General features: G+C 43.2%; 1 protein-coding gene across 1 annotated transcript in view; it reads left to right on the forward strand.

Annotated features, from left to right (window-relative positions):
• ube2j1 (ubiquitin-conjugating enzyme E2, J1) overlaps positions 1–18,474 on the forward strand; it is a 96,405-nt gene extending 77,931 nt beyond the window's left edge. The window contains exon 8 of the mRNA XM_030405620.1: positions 14,057–18,474. Within this exon, the coding sequence (XP_030261480.1) occupies positions 14,057–14,350 (294 nt within the window). The 3' untranslated portion in view covers positions 14,351–18,474. The remainder of the gene's footprint in view (positions 1–14,056) is intronic.
• The last annotated feature ends 2,986 nt before the right edge of the window (positions 18,475–21,460 follow it).

Below are 21,460 nucleotides of genomic sequence, written 5' to 3' on the forward strand. Positions count from 1 at the left end.
GTGCATTGCCCGTAGGAAGCCTGTATTCCTATAGAAAAGTGGGAGGTTAACTAGCTTTTTCATGGATGGCCAGATGAGGTTGTGTTTGAAGGTGGGACGTCAGGGATATAATTGGCTGTTTTTGACTACTTTTGATTATACCATTATATTTCACCTTAAAAACTATTTACCTTGCCTTGTTTGGTGTCATTATTTTCAGCACAACCTCACATGTGTGACTGTACAGTTATTTGTTCATTTTGACATATTATATTAACCATATGGACCTAAATTCACAAAATAACATAAAATCAGAGTAGGAAAAAGTTATTTTTTACTTTGAAAACCATAAATATGTTTTTTTCATTTTTAATATTATATTAACACTATGGACCTAAAATCACAAAAAAACATAAAATCAGAGTAGGATAAAGTTAGATTTTTTACAGTGAAAACCACAAATATGTTTAATGAACCAATTGCATTAGTTATAATGCAAATATAAATTGTTTGCTTAATTTGTGCATAAGGTTTTGAAATTTACAAAGTTATTTACATTTAAATGCAGTTAAGGCCTCAGGCTCCTCAGCTCAATGTAGAGCTGCACTGCCTGCTCCACATTCAGCAGTCTCCTCATTGTTTTGACTCAAAACACAAAAAAACGACTACACTACACACTAAACACACTGAACTAAACACTATATAACATACTAACTATCGTTCCAAACACGCTATATGTCAAAAATCTCTCAACTCTCAAAACTCGCCATCTCTGTCGCTGTCTGTATCACCGCCGGCGTTCCTCACACAACTTTCCCTGTTCCTCGGCAACCAAACTTGCTGCTTGTGGACACTTTCGTGATAAAAGCCCGTTTTTACCATTTCTTCCTGCACCAGACACAAAGCAAACGTGACGGCAATGTCCGCGAAAAAGCGTGGCGGACATTATTTACTCCAAGTCCGGTTTTGGACGTGCCGGTGCGTCCGGTCCGTCGACTCAGGAGGTGGGCCGTGTGGGTGGGCTAGCAGCTAGCTACACACGAACATCCACAGATTCCGATTCCACTTTGTTTTCTGTGCGTCTCCGGATCTCCTCAGACCTGGAAAAGACTCGGTCATGACTCATTTGGTCTCATTAATCCACAACAGTCAGTTTAGATGCACAGAACGGGACAGAACCGTCGGCAAAATCCCGGTCCAGCTCGCGCCTCTGCAGGTATAAATCTGCTTGTTTCTTAAGGTGTGTCGTGGGCTTGAGCTCTGCAGTGAGTGGCTCTGGTGCGCACGTGGCTATGGTGTGCAGTGATTGGCTCTGGTGCACACGTGGCTATGGTAGCTGCGGTTGACAATGCTAGCGGAACTGGTAAAGCATTTATGAAATAATTTATTAACGGTATCATTGCAGTCCAAACAAATCAGACGTTGCACACCCTTAAACCACACAGCAGCCATGTTGTAAGTGTCAGGTCAGTCTGATCCTGATCCGCAGAGATATTTGAGGAACACACACACAGACAGACAGACACACAAGACAGACAGAGATTCCTTGCTTTTATAGAGAGATTAGCCGCTCAGTAAACCATAAAAACCATATTATAAATGTGCGTCAAAATTTCTCCCAAAGGCACAAACACCACAAACATGACTGAGGGGTAAAGATCAGTGACTCTAAAGGACAGACCCAAACATCTAATTGTTACTCGTGGTGTTTTACATCACTGATGACTTGTATACCACTAAACTATAAATGTAATTCACTGACAATGCAAAACAGCTTACATTTAGGATTATTTAGGCTTTGCTGATTCCTCCTCCTATTGTTTGTCATATTGTTTTCCATCCATTTAAGCTCCAAACTATTGGACAGAGCAGTGGGTGTTCAAAAGCACCACAGTGGAGATTATGCTGTCTCTATGCAGTCAATTAACCATCTTTCACATTGTTCCTTTTAATTGGGTTGCACACTTCATCACCTACTGACATCCCGCTGAGCTCCACAATCATTGTGAATGTGTGAAGGAAATGATCATGCATGATTGTATAGCAGCACCATGCCAGCTGTATTGGTTGCACTGAGTCAGTGTGTGAAATCAAGCAGCTACACATCAGCGCTCTCTATAAAACATCATAGTGGATGTGTTATGGTAGCTTGATGCCTATAGTTCCAAAGCCTCCTTTCACCAGTTCAGATGATATGGATGAGCTTTGTTGCCTAAGAGGATTGATTTTGGTGCCAGCTGCTACCAACAGAACCACAGCGACAGAGTCTGAAGGAGCAGAGAGGAGGGTCAAGTTAGATTAGTGTTTCTGAGTTTGGATAAACTGAGGAGGGCCACGTCAAAAATAGTACTCACCATCTGCCGCTGAAGTTGGAGGGAGAGGACTTAAAACCCTTTCAGAATGAGGCAGGCTGGCCGACAGTATCCCACACTGTCTTGCTGCTGTTCACCATGTACAGAGAGATGTTGGATCACTGTGTACTGTTTACTGCCTCACCCCAGTCTATGCAGGCTCCCTCAAGCCAATTTTCTAATTTGGTGAATGTATGTTTTCTAGTCATCCCCCCTCAAAGCCTTCTGTCCTCCAGAGATGACTCATTCTATCAGCACTGGTCACTTAAAAGAACAAGAGCATCATAAATTTGATCTTTAACCAATTCTAATACTAAGGATTTATACTGGGTTTAGGTTTTAATTTGCAGACCCAGGAATCACATATTGATTCAGCTGCATAAAAGGAAATGGAAAATTTGCCTGCAGGGTTCATTTTTCAGCATGTCTACCCTACCTTTACAGACATTGTATGTTTATTAGTGTGTAGTGTATGTGAGTGTAAATTTAAAATGTTTAGGTTCTACTTTAAAATGATGTAAAAAGATATGGTCAAGTTTAATACAATGAGGCCATATCGTAATTTTATACAATCTATTTAAAATGGGATAATATTTCACTAGTCAGTTGGGAACAAGCTGTTATACACATAAACAGTCGGAGCTGGTGGAAGGTATTTAACAATAGCGAGAGTTCCCTTACCTGAAAAACTAACTAGTTATTTTAATTACAGCTATCTGACATTAATTTATGTCAGAAATGACAGAGTTCCCAGATGTCTTGTGTTGTCTTCCCAACAGTTCAGGTTTAGTTCCCTTTACTTTAAGTCTAGTTTAAGAATCTTAAACCAGATCATTTTTGCCATTATGCTTAAAAATAACTTACACGATGTCATCAAAACTATTGCCAATTCATTTTCTGTTGAACTACTTATGACTAGTGTCCACCATCTAAGTTAGTTTCTAGCTCCATTGCAGCATCTAGAGACAATCAGTTGTGTTGTAAAACAGCCAAATTCATCACTAAATTTTACTAATTTACATAGTGTTTTGTGCATAGAGTATTTGATAGTGATTTAAATGCAGCCTTTAATCAGCAGTCATTTTAAAACTGCTCTGCGATTAAATCATTATTTCATGAGGATGAAGTTGTCTGATAGAATCAATATAAATACAAATTAATGACAACAGCCGTAATGTACAGTCAGTCAAATTAACCGTGTTTTTATCTAAACTAGTGCAGTGCCCGTAGGAAATATGTACAGTATTCCTATAGAAAAGTGGGACGTTAAGTAGCTTTTTCATGGATGGCCAAATGAGGCTGTGTTTGAAGGTGGGACGTCAGGGATATTTAGGTTTGTTGTGAAATCCGATATTCCAGGGTATAATTGGCAGTTTTTGACTATTTTTGATTTTACCATTATATTTCACCTTAAAAACTATTTACTTAGTGTCATTATTTTCAGCACAACCTCACATGTGACTGTACAGTTATTTTTTTATTTTGACATACTGTATTAACACAATGGACCTAAAATCACAAAAAAACCCATAAAATCCGAGTAGAAAAAGTAATTTTTTTTACTGTGAAAACCACAAATATGTTTAACAAACCATTTTTTATTACTTATAATGCAAATATAAATTGTTGGTTGCTAAATATGTGCATACATTTTAAAAATGTACAGTTATATGTAACTATTTACATTTAAATGCAGGCAATGTTCAGTACTGCCTGAGCTCCTTCCAGCTGAATGTAGAGCTGCAATGCCTGCTCCACATTCAGCCGTCTCCTCATTGTTTTGACTCATTAAACAAAAAAACGACTCCACTACACACTAAACACACTACATAACATACTAACTATACACTCCAAACACGCTAAATGTCACAAATCTCTCAGCTCTCAATATCGCTGTCTCTATCGCTGTCTCTACACCGACCGTCGTTGCCTGTCATTCATCCGCCTCCGTCCTTCCCACAACTTCCTGTTCCTCAACAACCAAACTTGCTGCTTGGACACTTTCATGACAAAAGCCAGTTTTTACAATTTCTTCTTGCACCAGACACAAAGCAAACGTGATGGCAATGTTCGCGAAAAAGCGTGGCGGACATTATTTACCCTAAGTCCGGTTTTGGATGTGCCGGTGGGTCCAGTCCATCGACTCGGGAGGTGGGCCGTGTGGGTGGGCTAGCGGCTAGCAGCTAGCTACACACGAACATCCACACAGTCCGATTCCACTTTGTTTTCTGTGCGTCTCCGGATCTCCTCAGACCCGAACAGACTCGGTCCGCACTTGTTTAGTCTCATTAATCCACAGCAGTCAGTTTAGATGCACAGAACAGAACGGGACCGAACCGCCGGCAAAATCCCGGTCCAGCTCGCGCCGCTGCAGGTATAAATCCGCTTGTTTCTTAAGGTAGGTCGTGGGCTCGAGCTCTGCAGTGATTGGCTCTGGTGGGCACGTGGCTACGGTGTGCAGTGATTGGCTCTGGTGCGCATGTGACTGTGGTGGCTCTGGTGGACAATGCTCGCGGAATTTGTAAAGTATTTATGAAATAATTTATTAACGGTATCATTGCAGTCCAAACAAATGCGAAGTTGCACACCCTTGAACCACACAGCAGCCATGTTGAAAGTCTCAGGTCAGTCTGATCCAGATCCGCAGAGATATTTGAGGCACACACACACACACACACACAGACAGACAGACAGACAGACAGAGATTCCTTGCTTTTATAGAGAGATGTCGAGGTAATTTGACCTGGTCTGCAGAAAGGGTAGTTAAAATTAGAAGTTGAAGGTACAGGCTTCTTTACGCATGGACTTTAAAGTTTAAAAGTTGAGGTTGCAAACCAGAAAAATATCAGTTGCTTGCCAGCTGCCAATAAATCACAGAGAAGGTGAAGCAACAAACATGGCTGAGACCAAGAATAATGGGTCTCCTCATTGATCTACATGTACCTGTTGGCAGGGCTCGACAGTGCGAGCACCTCGTCGCAAATGCTAGGAAAAAATAGTTAAGTGCGAATTGTGAAATGCAATTAGTAGCACGTGTGCGACTACCGAATTTTACCGTCCAATAAATGTTTAATAATGTGTTGCTGACGTTTGGAGGTTGTGCACTTGAATGCAGCCTCAGCTTAAAAAAATATGTGATTTACACGTATTAAGCGTACTTGCCGACGTGCTGCGGGAGGCAGTTAAAGGCAGAGGGAGTATCTATGGTACAGAGGCGAAGCCAAAGAAACGAAAACAAAATGTATGAACTATGAAGCGCATTAGCGATTATTTTAAAAGGGCGACAGAGCCAGAAGCTGTGGACCCAGGCACCGAGGCTGAAACGGTGGGCGAGGACAAGGAAGAATTACAGTTAGATGAAGAAGCTAATGTGACTGAAGAAACCGGAGGAGCAGGTGATAACGCTACCATTCCCAGCCTTAAAAAGTACAGGTTTAATGCTGACTGGCAGAAAACATTCCCGTGGCTTCTTTACGAAAACAAATTAATGTATTGTACTAAGTACTGCAAAGCGCAGAAGCAAGCAGCTGGAAAGTCAGTTTTTGTCACAGGCAACGCGAACTTCAAACGAGATAATTTAGTGAAACACAGTAAATCGCATAGGCATTCTGTGAACCATGCCTGTTGTATGAATGTTCTATGTTATAACACAGGCCAAATAAGCTTAAGTCTGTTATTATTCTCTGCACTTTTTGGAGAATTTTACTTGCTGTCTTGATACTGTCTCAGTTGCACTGTGCACATTTGCACCAATAAATAACTGACAATACATGAGTTGTTACAGTATTATTCTCTCTGCACTCTTTAGAGAATATAACTAAAACTTAAAAACCTATGAATTGAATTGTTTTGCTTATAAATGCCTCCTCGTTGACTTCATATCACTTTATTAAAGAAAAACACATTATTTGGTAACTTGTCATCGTGCCCCTAAAATTATTTGTGTGCTACTAGATTTTTCAAATTAGGAGCACACGTGCTACTTGGGAAAATGCTAAGCGTCAAGCCCTGCCTGTTGGTGCTACCAGCTAAGTGTTATGGGAATATTGGGGAAACTGCAGATGGTGGAAATTCTTGCCGTTTCCATCAACTTTTTCTGAAGACACATACACATTTTTTTGTTGGACACTAGGAGTGTCAGTCTTTGGGAGTTTCATGTTTCGATTCGATCCGATTAATTTCTTGGCTGCTCAATTCAAAATTGATTCTTGGTGTAATTGATAGAAAAGTTTTTTCATTCTTTTCAGTCTTTTGCTCCAGTATACTGGGTGCCAAACATTCACTGGTGTCCTTAATCTGCTGAAATACAATATGGAGATTTTGATGAAAGATCAAAAAGCATTTTATTTATAGAGCTCAAAATCACAGTCACTCCCCTCACTGTGCTTTACAATCTGTACAGTGAATCACATCCTCTGTCTCTAGACCCTCGATTGGAATAAGGATCTAATTAGGGATCTAATTCTTCCTCATCTCCTGGAAGGTCTGCTGCGCAAACTTGTAGGCCGCTTTCTTCATTCTTCGCAGCATGACATCATGGGTGATGGCCAGATACGTGGTCCTAAACTTGCTTGCCAAGTCTCTGCAGGTGGCTAACGACAGATACGTTGGCGTCATCAGCATGTTAGCCCACTCTCCCACGGTAGCTCTGACCTCCAGGGACTGCATTTTGTCCAGCCTGCCGAGCCATATCTCCGGGAGATCGTAGCTTGTTTGCCCAATATCTGGAGCATAGGCCTGTCTCCCATCTCTGGTTGTCACCATCCCCCAGCTCAGGTCCCTGGCCATCCTTTTAGTGCATGCAAATGATCTCCACCGCCTTCCTCTCTCCCCTGCGTCTTCCTATTTTCAGCTCTTTCAGCACCGCCGGGTGCTGCTCAGCAAAGGACAGAACACTCACATTGCCATAGGCATAGTCCTCCTCTCCCCACGAACTGCTAAAATCATCTCCTGCAGCTGTGGGGGTCCCTCCATGGGACAGCGGCGGCCTCTTCTCCCCAGGTTTTGAGCTCCACATGCCGGATTGCCATTGCTCCTGGTCTTCTAGATGGCTGGCCTCCAGCCACTTCTTCTCCTGGGAGGGAGTGGATGGTCCGGGTGCAGCAATCGGCTGCCCCCTCTCCAGCAGTGTATTCCTCTCTGCCTGCGGCGCGAACTGCAAACTCCCTTGTACATCGCCTTCGCCTTCAGTCGGTGATTCCCTTGTTCGCCTGGTTCTGTCCTCACCTCTCAACCCCTCATTGTTGTCAAGACCCTGCTTTTGCGGTCCTGGTGCTGCGTAGGGGAAGTGTTGATCACAATTTCAGCGTGGGCGCGGTGCAGAGTAGGCATCAGCATGTGCAGTCTCAGGACTGCCGAGGCTGCTTTCTCTGCCTCCTCCCATGGTAGATCGTGGGATCTCAGTCCATCGGTGCAAATGACCACTCTGCAGTAGCCCAGGTTGCCTGCCCTCGATATACCTTTCTCCAAGGTGGTCAGCATTTCTCTGCTGGTATCTCTGCAGGCCTGCTGGCCCCAGGTACGGATCAATTGGCAGGTGTATCACCACATAGTATCACAGCTTTGCTCCACTCGTTACTACTATCTTCCCCAGGGGCCAGAGCTCAGCCCGGTGGAGGCTAAGCTGGTCCCTGACCTCTCCCCAGAACCTATTGTTCTGAATTTTTAAGTTTTTTTTAGTAAAAACTCAATCCACCTCCACTAATCTCCCTTGGGCTCCCTATCCAGTGGTAAACCCCCAGTCCCGACATATCGGAGATTCTGCGAGCCCCCTCAGGGATAGGTCGTAGCTTAGGGGCTAGTTCCTCTATTCCAGGCGGAAAGTGCCTCGGATGTTTGTCGGTCTTTACTCTCTGCTTCTGCCCCCTGGTCTTGGGGGTTCGACTCCCTTCAGCCAGATATCTCCCAACTTCAACTTTAAGTGAAAGTTTATCCAGTTCCTCCTGTAGCAGCTCGCCTTTAAAGCGCTGCGCCTGTTGGCTCAGATGTTTCCTTTTTCCCCCCGATTTAGCTCCGATATATTCCATCAGGGGTGTGATTCTTCCGGAGTGTCATGGCAACCAAGGATCTTAAATGTGGTGTTAATACATTTAGTTTGACCGAGATATCAAACAGTTTACATTTTTAGAGCTAGCTACAGAAATTTGTTGGTTAATAATTTCAGCATTTTTTGACCAAGCAAAATTCTTTAGATCAGGTCCAGCTGAAGAGTGTATGTGCCAAGTTTCACGCAGATGGGACAAAATCCCAAGGAGGAGTTCGAAAAAGTAGGTTTTGCATGTGTGGCGCTTTAGCAAACGAAATGTGCAGCAGAAGTGGGCGTGTCCTATGTCAGAAAACCCAGCTGTATTCAGGGAACATATGGATATAAGGTTTGCGAATGTGTTATTTAAAATGTGGAAGTTACAGGCAAAAACGCGATTGCATCCATTAAAGTGCCACCTAGTGGAGTACATGTGCAATTTTCGGCATGGAAGAACTGTGTTCTATTCTGTCTGTCCCATATAAATTTCAAAGCTCTCAGCATGATAGTTTGGCTGAAATTAATGTTTGTTGTTTATCTTGTAATAAGCCACGCCCACATTGAGCAGTCATGACCACCTTCAAGATATGACCTCAGGATTGGCACTACATCATACCGACCAAATTTCGTAAAAATCGGTGTCGCCGTTCAAGAGATATAAACTTCCCATATTTTTAGCGCCCCCTAGTGGCTAAAACTCGTAAAATTCAGCTCATCCCTTCCCAATTTCATGGCAACCAAGGACCTCAAATTTGGTGTTAATGGTATGTAGTTTGACCGAGATATCAAACAGTTTACATTTTTATAGCTAGCTACTGAAATTTGTTCGTTAATAATTTACGCATTTTTTGACCGAGCAAAAATCTTTTGATAACTTTAGATCAGGTCCAGCTGAAGAGTGTACGTGCCAAGTTTCACACAGATCGGACAAAATCCCAAGGAGGTGTTCGAAAAAGTAGGTTTTCCAGTTTTTGCAATTTAGCGAAAAAACTTTCTAGGCGGAAGTGGGCGTGGCCAATCGCAAAGTGATTCAGCTCCATTCAGGGAATGTGGGGATGCAAGGTTTTTGAATGTGCGACATACGGTGTGGGAGTTATAGGCAAAAACGTGTTGGCCTAGGTTATAGCGCCCCCTGCAGGCGGATATATGTAGTTCTTTGTCCATCCATCCATCCATTTTCGTCCGCTTATCCGGGGCCGGGTCGCGGGGGCAGCTGCCTGAGCAGGGACACCCAGACTTCCCTCTCCCCGGACACTGCCCCTAGCTCTTCCGGGAGGATCCCAAGGTGTTCCCAGGCCAGCTGAGTGACATAGTCACACCAGCGTGTCCTGTGTCTTCCTCGGGGTCTCCTCCCGGCGGGACATGCCAGGAACACCTCCCGAGGGAGGCGTCCCGGGGGCATCCGAAACAGATGCCCGAGCCACCTCAGCTGGCTCCTCTCGATGTGGAGGAGCAGCGGCTCTACTCGGAGCTCCTCCCGGGTGACAGAGCTCTTCACCCTATCTCTAAGGGAGCGCCCTTCCACCCTGCGGAGGAAACTCATTTCGGCCGCTTGTATCCGGGATCTTATTCTTTCGGTCATGACCCAAAGTTCATGGCCATAGGTGAGGGTAGGAACGTAGATTGACTGGTAAATCGAGAGCTTCGCCGTTCGGCTCAGCTCTCTCTTCACCATGACAGACCGATACAACGACCACATTACTGCAGCCGCTGCACCGATCCGCCTGTCAATCTCACGCTCCATCATTCCCTCACTCATGAACAAGACCACAAGATACTTAAACTCCTCCACTTGAGGCAGGAACTCTCCCCCAACCTGGAGGGAGCAAGCCACCTTTTTCCGGTCGAGAACCATGGCCTCGGATTTGGAGGTGCTGATTCTCATCCCAGCGGCTTCACACTCGGCTGCAAACCACCCCAGGACATGCTGGAGCTCCTGGCTCGAAGGAGCCAACAAGACCACATCATCCGCAAAAAGCAGAGATGAGATCCAGTGGCTCCCAAACCAGATCCCCTCCTGCCCGTGGCTGCGCCTAGAAATTCTGTCCATAAAAATAATGAAGAGAACCGGTGACAAAGGGCAGCCCTGCCGGAGTCCAACATGCACTGGGAACAGGTCTGACTTACTGCCGGCAATGCGACCCAAGCTCCTGCTCCGTTCGTACAAGGACCGTACAGCCCTTAACAGAGGGCCTCCGACCCCGTACTCCCGGAGTACTCTCCACAGAATGCCACAAGGGACACGGTCGAATGCTTTCTCCAAGTCCTAGTAGTTTTTTGTGTCTGAGATATTCGCAGGAGTCTGGCCCAACCCTCCAAATTGCACCGCCCTCCCTTGCATGGTTTAGCCTGCAGCACCACTTTTAGCCGGAGAAAAATAAAAATAAAAATCTTTACATTTACAATAGGGTTCCTAGCACCGCTGGTCCTAGGAAATGCATATGCTTGCATAAGCGTTCCCTCGGCCCCTCGGGCTTGGCCCCCTAATAATAATGGTAAAAAAATGTTCTAATGCTCAAGAGGTTAACATATTTTCAAGCAGCAATGTCAACTTGTCTTATGTCTTAGATTCTGATTCTGAAAAAGATTTTTTTTTTTTCAAAAATCCCACCAGTAGTCACCATTTAAAGGGTTATTTTTCAAAATGTTCTTCCGGGAGGGCATGCCCCTGGACCCCCCTAGTGTTGCTGGTTACCGACTCAGAGCACTGCTGCTACAAAAATAAACTAGGGGAAACACTGTGTTCGAAGAATATTGGACGTGTTGGCCGAACTATTTCTTTCTTTGCTGAAGCCAACAATGGGACAAAAAAAATGTAAAGAGAGACATAGCCGTATAGGAGCCGTATATTTTCCTGCTTTTTTGTCCTTTGCCAATCACACCTGTTCCATCTTCTGGAAACCGTCCACGTCCTCGAGGCTCCTTCCTCTCAGTCGGCTCCCCTCCGGCTCCATCTCACTCAGTTTCTCAAACTGGGAGGTTAACCTCCGGACGGCAGGTGTCACTGCTGTCATCAGGGCCCCTGGAAGTGCTTGGGGTTCTGGAGTTTCGGACCTGGAGCTGACATTTGATGCCACCTCCTCTGCTGCATGGCCCTGGTCTCTTTCGTCGTCGCCTTCATCGTCGGAGGGAGAGACGATGTCTGTGGCCAATCCCATGCCCGTCTGCAGACTCTCTGCAATGCTGTGTTCCTTGTCCTCCCCCAGACCTGTCTCCAGGGCTCCCTGCTTGAAGACCTGTAGCTGTTCGAGCAGGGGCAAAAGCTGTCTATAGGGTCTGGCTGCTCTGGCTTCAGGGATCACCAGCACTGGGTCTATTCCTACTTCTCCAGTCAGCATTTTTATTATCAGATTATATTACTTAGATGGGCTCACCACTGTAGTTATCCTGCCATATGGCCAATTTTTCAGCACCCCGAGCCACCACCGCAACCAGTCTTGTGTGTCCTTCTTTGTCTTTGGCTGCGCAGGATTCCCAAGAACTGCTACCACCTGGTCACTCACAAGCTGCTCTGAGTAGTACGTCTCATTCTGTTCCTGCGCTTGTTCCACCTCTCTCTCAAGGGCATCCTGGTCCTTGCTCGGATCACCTCCCTTGAGATAGTGGATGACTGTTGCCTCCGAGGTGCTTACTCCACCTCCCCTCAGGATCACGCTGCAGGGGAGCCTGTGAGTTGCTCCTGTTTCCTTCGGCTCCCTCGACCCTCTCCTCGGCGTCTCACAGAGCAGCGGCTGGCTCTCTGCTGGAGTTCTTTATTCACGTTGGGCGCCACCTGTTAGATCTCAAGTTTTACCCCTGTCCAGGAGGTACTCGACCAGCTCTCCATTATAAAGGGTTAGATCCCTAAACCGACAAAAGGTTGCTAAAAAGTGGGAATTTAAATAGGGATTTTAAGCTGCTTCCTCTGGTTTGGCACCTGACATGAATAGCCCTTGAGTCAGATACAGCCACCAGCCACGCCCGTTAATGGCAGCTCTCCTCTAAATGATCTGTGCACTTGGTATGGTGCTAGGTTGGATTTTAAGGGCTTTTGGTAAACCCTAAGAGACTGTTTCAATTTGGTTGGCTAGAGTAACCTTTAAGAACCCTTATGATATTATGCACACTTAACACCTGACTCTTACTTCCATCAAAGGGATATAAAATCAATCTCACTACTTTAACTTTAACTATATTATGTTGGTTTTATTGCATAGACTTTAGCAAGGGCAAAGCATACAGCTCAATACTAATTTCACTTGCAATCAATCATTATCCAAAAGTATTTCTAAAATCTAAACCTTGTAAATAATGAATCAAGTTAAAAGAGCTGAGGTCGGTTAAATTACTTGAATCGAGATGAGATTAAGAGGGTTTGGTCGATCCATGGCTTGCCTCTCCCTTCCTGCTGGAAGCTCACAATCTTGAGGTAAATCTACACCCTTGCCGAGGTCTCGTAACTTCCTATAAATTGAAACTTACTCCCAGCAGACTGAAAAAAAGTATTCCAATGTCCAAATTATAATGCACAGCTTGTTGGTATAAAATGGTTAATCCATTGTGCTCTTATTCCCTTGGTTTGTTGCTGCTGAATATTTCTTGTCATCCTTTTTGCGATGTCCAGGCTGTTCACGTTATCCGTCTCAGGTGTTGTCTCAAGGCTGGAAGAACGGCAGGTTATATAACTCTTTGCTTCAGATACTGGCTTGGTTTTGTGTCCTAACTAGGACATTTTTTCAGCATCTCTCCATTCCCTGGCTGATAACCCCTTGATTAAGATTTCATAATGCTTCATTAAGAAATATCCTGGGCCGAGGTGTGACCCTCCCTCTTGTCCTCATGCCTCCATGATCAGTTCTTCAACACTTTCTCATGACCTCAGCTCAACACTGTTTCTTTTCTGATTATCATTAGCTTTCTAAACTTCAATACATTGATTTCAATCACATTGTACATTTTTTTCACCATACTCATTGCCCAGTTCAACATTTAATTCTTACCGTGATTCTGTTCAAGGCCTGAGTGCATACTTCCTCTTTCTCCTCACCCCCACCCCCCTTAACATAACTTTAATGATTCAACATTCCCTTCATTACATTGCTAACCTCTAATACATTGATTTCAAACATAACCACACATCACACATCCTTTTACTTTGCAATGCTAATACTTAATTTTCAGTCTGATCATCAGGGACATAGTGACGGACAAAGCTTTGAGTGCAGCACTTCCTCTTTTTCGCACACACACAGCAGTGTCGCCATCTCCTCTTCACTTCCTTCCTACTTATGGCAAACACAATGCAGCAGGCAAAGCTTTGATATATTTCAGAATCATTTCAGGACTATTAATGATGTCTGGTGTCTGGCAGGAGCGTATTTATCTCAACTTATCTCTTTAACACGGTGTCTGTGTGTGTGCGTGTCCTGTATCTGGCTCTTTGTGTGAGTAAATGGATCTCAACTTTTCTGAAAATTAACATTTGAAATCGATTTTTGAGATTTGTGATTTTTTTTTACCCAACCCTAATTGATACACAGCTGTTGACATGAATCATTTCAGAGAGAAACAAGCAATTGTCACTTCAGATTTACTGCTGATGGAGCTGAAGCACAACCCAAATGCAATGCAGCCTGATACAGTGGACATGAAGCATAAGTATTTATTGTTTCTCCTCTTAATACCTAATTTTGTCTCATTGATCCTTCTATATTCTCCTCCACAGGCAGAGGCTTCTACAGTCACAGGGGTAGAGGAACCCCAGGCCCCTGCAGCCCCCAGCACTGGTCGCCCTCTTAGCCCCCGGCAGCGTCGTGCCCAACAGCACAGCCAGCAGGGCCAGAGGGAGGGTAGAGATCCAGCCAGCAGACCAGCCTTCGCCCCAGCTGCTCGCCAACCTCAGGATGAAAGCCACGCAGGCTCTGCAGTCCTCATTGTGTTGCTCACTCTGGCTCTGGCTGCACTCATCTTCCGCAGGATCTACCTGGCTCAAGAGTACAAGTTTGATTACGAGCTGTGACCAATGAGGCTGTCATCCCTCTTACCCTCGACTCAGCCCTTACTGCTTCCACCCATACAGAACTTTGACCCGCTTTAGTGGAACCAGAGCCGAGACAGAGTATGGCGCTGACTTTCTTTCTGCCCCGCTTGGCAGCAGAGGGTTCAGTCTTCACTGAGGGGGAACTTTCATTCCGGAGGAGGCGCTCCACACACCACTACACCTCCAGGGTGTCTTTTAATCAATGTGAATTTTACTCTCCGGAGTGTCATGCATTTTTAAAAATGGGAAGCTTTATTGTGTTTGTAATCAGTTCCGCAGCCACACGCACCACTTGTCCCCTTTTCATATAATTATTGTCTATACTAGGGCTGCCGCTTGTTCTCATTATTTAATTAGAACTATAATAGGATATATCAGTGTTGAAGGGGGATTTTTGTCTCAAGGTAATTATTTAATTTTGGAAGTATCTACACAGTGTGTCCCTGCTTTAATGACCTCAAACTTTGTGTTTTAAACTTCCTGTTTGGCCAGACCAGTCACACAATACAGGGTTCTGTTTTAATGGTGCGTGTGCAGCAGACACTGTGTGGGTGTCTTCAGTTGCTGAAGCTATTTTGGTTCATATAGATGTCATTGGTATGTATGGAGGACTGATACTGGCCAAGTCAGAAATGAATTAAATAAATGGCTCAATAAATATCCCTGAAAATGCACCAAAACAATATTGAACATAGTCACGGTCAAAAGTTTACATACACATTGTAAAGAACATGTACATCACATATATCAGTTTTTGTTTCATGTGACCACAGTTTTCCTTCAGAAGGTTTGTTCTTTGTCCATGTGATCGGCAGAAAACTTCAGTCCAGCTTCAAGGTGCTGCTCCGACCTGTGGCCATTTGCTGCATGTCACCCCCCTCTCTCATCCCATTTCCTGTCATGTCTCAAAAAAAGTCATCAGCTATTGTCAATCATAATCATGCAAAAGAAGTTAAGAGACCATGCTACTAAGAAAATTCATTCGTACAACTTTATATCATCACCAATGTGATCGTTCAATTTGCTGTATGTATATTTTTGATCCAGCAGGTTTGGTCACATTTTCAGGAAACCTACAATAAATTCATCACTGAGCCAAACTTCAGGAATGTTTTTTGTGACAAAGTAGTTTGTGTTCCACACGTTTAAAAAAAAAATAGATTTATATTTCTTCTTTAATTTGCATCTATTTATTTCGCCATCGAGCCATTTATTTCTTTCTTTCTGATTTTGACAGTTTCAGTCCTCCACAGTTGATTCTATTGAACTGAATTTGAACTGAATTGTAAATGGTCACATCATATTGTAATTGATGTGATATAGCAACGTTGTGCATTACCATAGTAGAACATGACATTTTGAAAAAGTTGGATTATGGCACTGATGCAAAGTATTGATGAGCTCTGGCAAAGTGCTGTCCCTGAACGGGCAGTCTTCTGGCTAATATTTCACCAATCATATGTGTGTATAGAGGGGTTTGGCTATGCCTTTCAAATCACAGGCTGCAGATTTATCAATATACAGTATGTGTCCTGCTTACCTCAGACGGCTGCAGGGATTGAATAAACTGAACCAGAAGCTTTATAATACAAAGCAGGTTGTATGAATCATTCATACTAATTTACCAACATTTGTGTGTTACACCATGCTGTGTGACCATCATCATGTTTGTTTACAGATGTGCAGTTGCAGGGAAGTTATCAAAATGTATACAAGTGAGTAGTCAAAAATGTCACACAGTTACTTCTTGTATAAACTGACAACACCCAAATACCTGCCAGTAGTCATCAGAAGCAAAGAAGATGGGTGAAATTTTCTGACACTGACCCTACTGTACCTGGAAATCAAACAAAAATGCTGCATCCAAATATTTCTAGGTACTTAGCCTTCCTCTGACCTCTTTTGGAGACTGAATAAACAGCATCCTCACTGCAGCATCCCACTCAGTCACACATTAAAGGGGAAATGCTTTTACACATCAAAGTCTGTTTACAGCGCTCTGGGAGTCCTGCTGCTTATATAAAACACATGTGAGGTCCGATGAATGTCCTCAAGTGATGTCACTCGAGTCAGTAACAGTTGGAATGGATGACAACAAGTCTGAAAATCAGACAAGTCTGTTGTGTGACATCAGAAAGAAATGGTCTGACCACACCTCTGTAGCTGCGCCCCATCCCCTGCAGGCAAGAGGCTCCAGGCTAAATCAGCTACTACTGACAAAACAAACCCGAATCTCCAAATAACACCTGTCAGCGGTCAAGGTGCATTGTGAATAATTAAAGTGCCATGTTTTGAAGAGGAAGAATGTGTGGAATAAAAAAAACTATCTCTGTTTTTATCCTTGTTTTAAAAATGTTACAGGAATGCAATGATAAGTCAGGAGGAGTGTTCTTTTACGCTGGTCACAAAATATGCTGTAACACCTGCTCCAACCACATGAAACTTAGATTTTTAAATGCTTGTACTGATTTGAGGCTGTTTGATTGAAATGGTTTATTTACAGTTTTAACAGTCTGCCCCTATTGAAAACGTGCTGGTTATTTAATGTCTATTCTCAGTGCATCTTCAAAGACCCAATTTCCACAACCCAATCACCAGAAAACGTTTTTGCAATGTAGTAAAGATTTCTGCAAACCAATGACATGTTGGAACTTGACATCTCTATATGTTGCAACTTTGAGTTTTTTGATGTTCAATTTTATGTTTTATGTGTAACACTGTGCTCATGGTCTGGTTGGGGTCAGGCACAAATACCTGTCTGGAGCGGTCCGGATTTCTCCTAAAATATTGTCTGTTTTTTGTCACCGAAAACGCGGATGAGAAATTGTCCCGAGGTCTCCAATATCCGGTGTAGTCATGCTTTCAAAAAATTTTGAGACACAGGCTTGAGCGGCTTTTCCTGGTTTGGCAGCTTTTTGCCTCGAACTCCACTTCAATCCCCTCCATCCCAATATGAAAGTCAAGTTATAAACATGTAATATGAATGATAAATGACACTTGAAACATGTTCAAATGTGAATGTATCAATGGTTTGCAGAAACTTCAACTCCAAACATTTTATTCTGGAGGCTGGGCTAGATTTCCACCCAAATACCAACTACCTGCTTTGTGTTGCCTCAATTATTGCACAACAATAACAAAACCAGCAAGAGAATCTGAAGGTGAGACAGCTGGCACCGATGTGCTTCCACTAAAATTGAGCCTATAGCGTAATAATTCCTAGCAGTCCTGTAAGGGGAATGAGTTGACTGATGAAGCATCAAGGGAATACAAAATGTTCACTGAGGTACAGCACAAGGGCACAGTGTTTTGAACTGTTACTGACACAGCAACATTTGCTGGTCAGATAATTTGGGGGATTATTTCCACCACTAAACATGACTTCAGTAAACACAGTCAACATGCAGGTTTAGCCAACCATCTGCCTCTTTTCAACACAAGGAGGACTCTGGATTCTGATTCTGCACCTCCACACCTACAACATATTTTATTTGTGTGTATTTGAATCAGGAAGTCATTTTTCCATGGACACTGTAATCCCATTCATTTGTATCATTCTCCCCTCACTGCCTCTCTCGTCGTCTCCCCTGCTGTTTCATGCATTCACACCACGTCCCTGTGCATTAATCTCTTGTTTGGCTTGCATTCATTGAAGCTGTATGCAAACAGTGATTTTTCCCCCTGCTTGTATAACTAGACCCGAGCACTGTCTAACGTTTGCCCTCTTTGATATACTTTGAGTAGGGGTTTATCATTCTGATGAGACTTAGAGGAACTGGGAAGCAATTTAAATTCACTCTTTGCACATCTTAGCTGACAGCTTTTTGACATGTACAGCAACTTGGCAGAATACAAATAGCTCCGAGGTAGCCGTAGCAGTGTACCTGTTCTACCTGGGGAACAAATCTGTCTCTAGTTTTACTTTGATTTGAGCAACATCTTCTACCTGCATATTATGTCCAGGTATTACTTGAAGGCAGCAGAGATTTTTTATGAATATTCATATTCTCAGAGTCTTTCCATGTCTGTCTCTGCAGTTAGTCTTGTGCCAAAGGCTGGTATACTGGGATAAAAACAGAAAATAAATCGCTCAAACAAAAGAATGTGTTTTCAGTGTGTCAGGTTTTATGTCCTATTAAACCTTCACACACAGGGTGCTGTTACCTTTAAATAATCCTAAATTGCCAGACTCAATGCTTACAGTGTACATTTGTGCAAACCACTGATATGTATAAACTACTTTTCTTTAGGCTCAATGTTCAATTTCATGATGTTACTTATTATTATTATTATTATTATTATTATTATTATTATTATTTCATAATAATTACTATTTTTAAAAGGCTGCATTATGAAACCTTGCCTGTTTTTCCTTCAAAATGGGGGTAAGTAGTTAAAAGCTTTTTAATTTTGGGGTAAATTTTGCTTTAAGTCTTAAATCAGGTCGAGTATGGAGTGTTGGAGCAGTGAAGACAGACACATGTTTTCACGTCTAAGACAGTAAAACAGCAACAGGGAGCTCTTGTGTTGGAATATATAGTGCTTGTAATGAATTGTTAGGCCTGTGCATTAAAATGTATTGGTCTCAGCAATGTAAAAAAAACAACCTATCACTTGCCCTGGACTTCAAGTTACATGAGACTTGATTCAAACTTGTTTTGACTCAGCTCTAGAAAAGAGAAGCTGAAACATTCCCTCAAGATTCTCTGGCGCCAGGGAGAATACAGTTTCTGAATTTTTTTACATGATATTCTAGGTCTCTAACAGTAAATTAAAATGGTTAGCCTTGAATGGCATAAAATTAAGTTAAAGAACTGTATCTGTCATTTCATGATTTGGTGAGCCGGCCTGTAAACATCCAAACCTTATTCACACCTTTCTAAAAAGAGCGGAACATTGTCTATCACTGAGCACTCAGTATAGTTGTGTAGCAAACACGGTTTTGACTGCACAGGACTTTTTAATCTGTTTGTCGAGTGGGAACAAAATGTTCCTCAGCATCCACAAAGCCTAAAATTGAGAGCTCATGGGAGGAGACAGAGCTAACACCGCAGGCACTGTAATTTCTGACTGTATGATGGAGGGCAGAGGTCAGGAAGGAACCAGTCAGAAATCAACTGGAAGGCCACATCTTTTAAAAAACGTCAAGGACAAACCTTCCCTTCTACACTGTGTGCACTTAAGTGAAGTGTGCAGTGAGCAGCTGCTGGCATTTTTTGTTCTCGGACACAACACAGAGAAAAGTAGATTTGACTTTTTTTTTTTGTAGGAATCCCGCATAAAAATATTAATCTAAACTGAGCCTTCGGAGGATATTAGTAATGCTGGCAATCGGATGAGATATTGTAATTCCACTGGTTTCTAATACAGTCTCACATCTCTAAGAACTTTTCCATCCAGACTGCAGGCGGCTAGAGTGAAGAGAAGAAAGCCCGGAAGAAAGCCCGGAGTGGGAATCAGAGGTAGACACCAGACTCTTACTTCAGTTTAAGGATGCCCTAACACTAGGGCTGTTTTCGACTAAGGATTTTCATAGTCGAATCTGATTCATCAGATTTTGCCGCATTCGACTGATAGTCGAACCTAGTAGTAACCTTTTTTTTTTTTTTTTTGTAACGTTAACAAGCCTTACCCGTTTCAAATGATACGCCATGTTGGTTGTCATCGTGTGATATGAAAGAAGCTGCTGACACAACTTGCACTTAACTTTCTTCGGGTCATCTTTAACCTTTTCAACACTTTGGATGATTTTTTAGTAGCCATTGTAAGCCAATAAATCCATAAATGCTAATGGTCCTGTAGTGTGCTGCTAACCTCCGCTCATTTGGATTGTGCAACTGCAGTGAGTGATTTATTAAAGGGATATTCCGGTTTAAATTTAATCCATGGTCTAACACACCGTGAAACTGTGTTAGACTCCCTCTCGAGAGATAAAGTTTGCAGACCGCTAGCTAACGTAGTTTTAGCATCCTCAGAAACGACCGCACAACAACAATACATTGCAGTAAATGGGTCCAAATATAAAACCGCCATCAAAAAGCCACAAATAATGCTCAGAACAGCACCAACTTCAGCAACATTAGAAATAGGGTCCCAGCACATATTTCGAGGCATCAAACATTTGATATCCTCGCCGGATTTTTCGGAATAGATAAACAGAACTCACCTCTCCAGCTGCAGGCTCGTTGTGGGGAAGCCAAGTGAGTCGATTACCGAGTGCAGTAGAGTTCCACAGCTCAGTGATGATCATTACTGCAGGACTCTACTGCACTCGGTAATCGACTCACAGGGCTTCCCCACAACAAGGAAGGCTTCTCGGGTGGTGAGTTTCGTTTATCTTTTCCGACAAATACAGCAACTATATCAGATGTCTGATGCCTTGAAATATGTGCTGGCACCCTATTTCCTCGACTACAAGGTTCATAGTCGAATCAGACCTCTCCGAATCGAATCGTCGAATAGTCGACTATTGGAGGTCAGCCCTACCTAACACCTTCCTACACTGAAAAAAATACAGCCACGTAATAAACCATGCGTGAATAATTCTTATACAAGCAAGGACATCTGGAACTCAGATTAAATAAATTCAACTTTCCCGAACGATAAAAACCAACTCTTTACTTCTGCCACAATACTCTGCTTGTGGGTGGGTTGGGTTCAAGTACAGGTTCACTTGGTTAACGTTGGGAAAAGACCATGTTTTGACCTGTGACCTGTGTAGGTCACCACAAACAAGGCTGGAGATGGACCAACTGCCACTTTTGTCGCCACACAGACACGGACGGACAGACAGACAAGGTCTCTTACAATGATCACGCGGTGACATGTAAATGAATTGTGGTGTGAGGTTTCACGCCTTTAAGGGAGACTGGGGTAAGATGAGCCATTTTTCATATTTAGGATCACTACATCAAGGCAATCATTGTTTTGTTACAAACTAATATATCTGCATATATTTCAGGTTGCTGTGCATCCCTTCAAACAAACAGAATGAGTGTAAACATAACTGTTTGGATAATATGTCCAAAAAAAGTGGTCTTGTGGCACAACTTACCCGGTGTACCCCCACCCTCCCTCACCTTCTCCCTC

Source organism: Sparus aurata, chromosome 22 (assembly GCF_900880675.1).
Source record: "Sparus aurata chromosome 22, fSpaAur1.1, whole genome shotgun sequence".
NCBI lineage: Eukaryota > Metazoa > Chordata > Actinopteri > Spariformes > Sparidae > Sparus > Sparus aurata.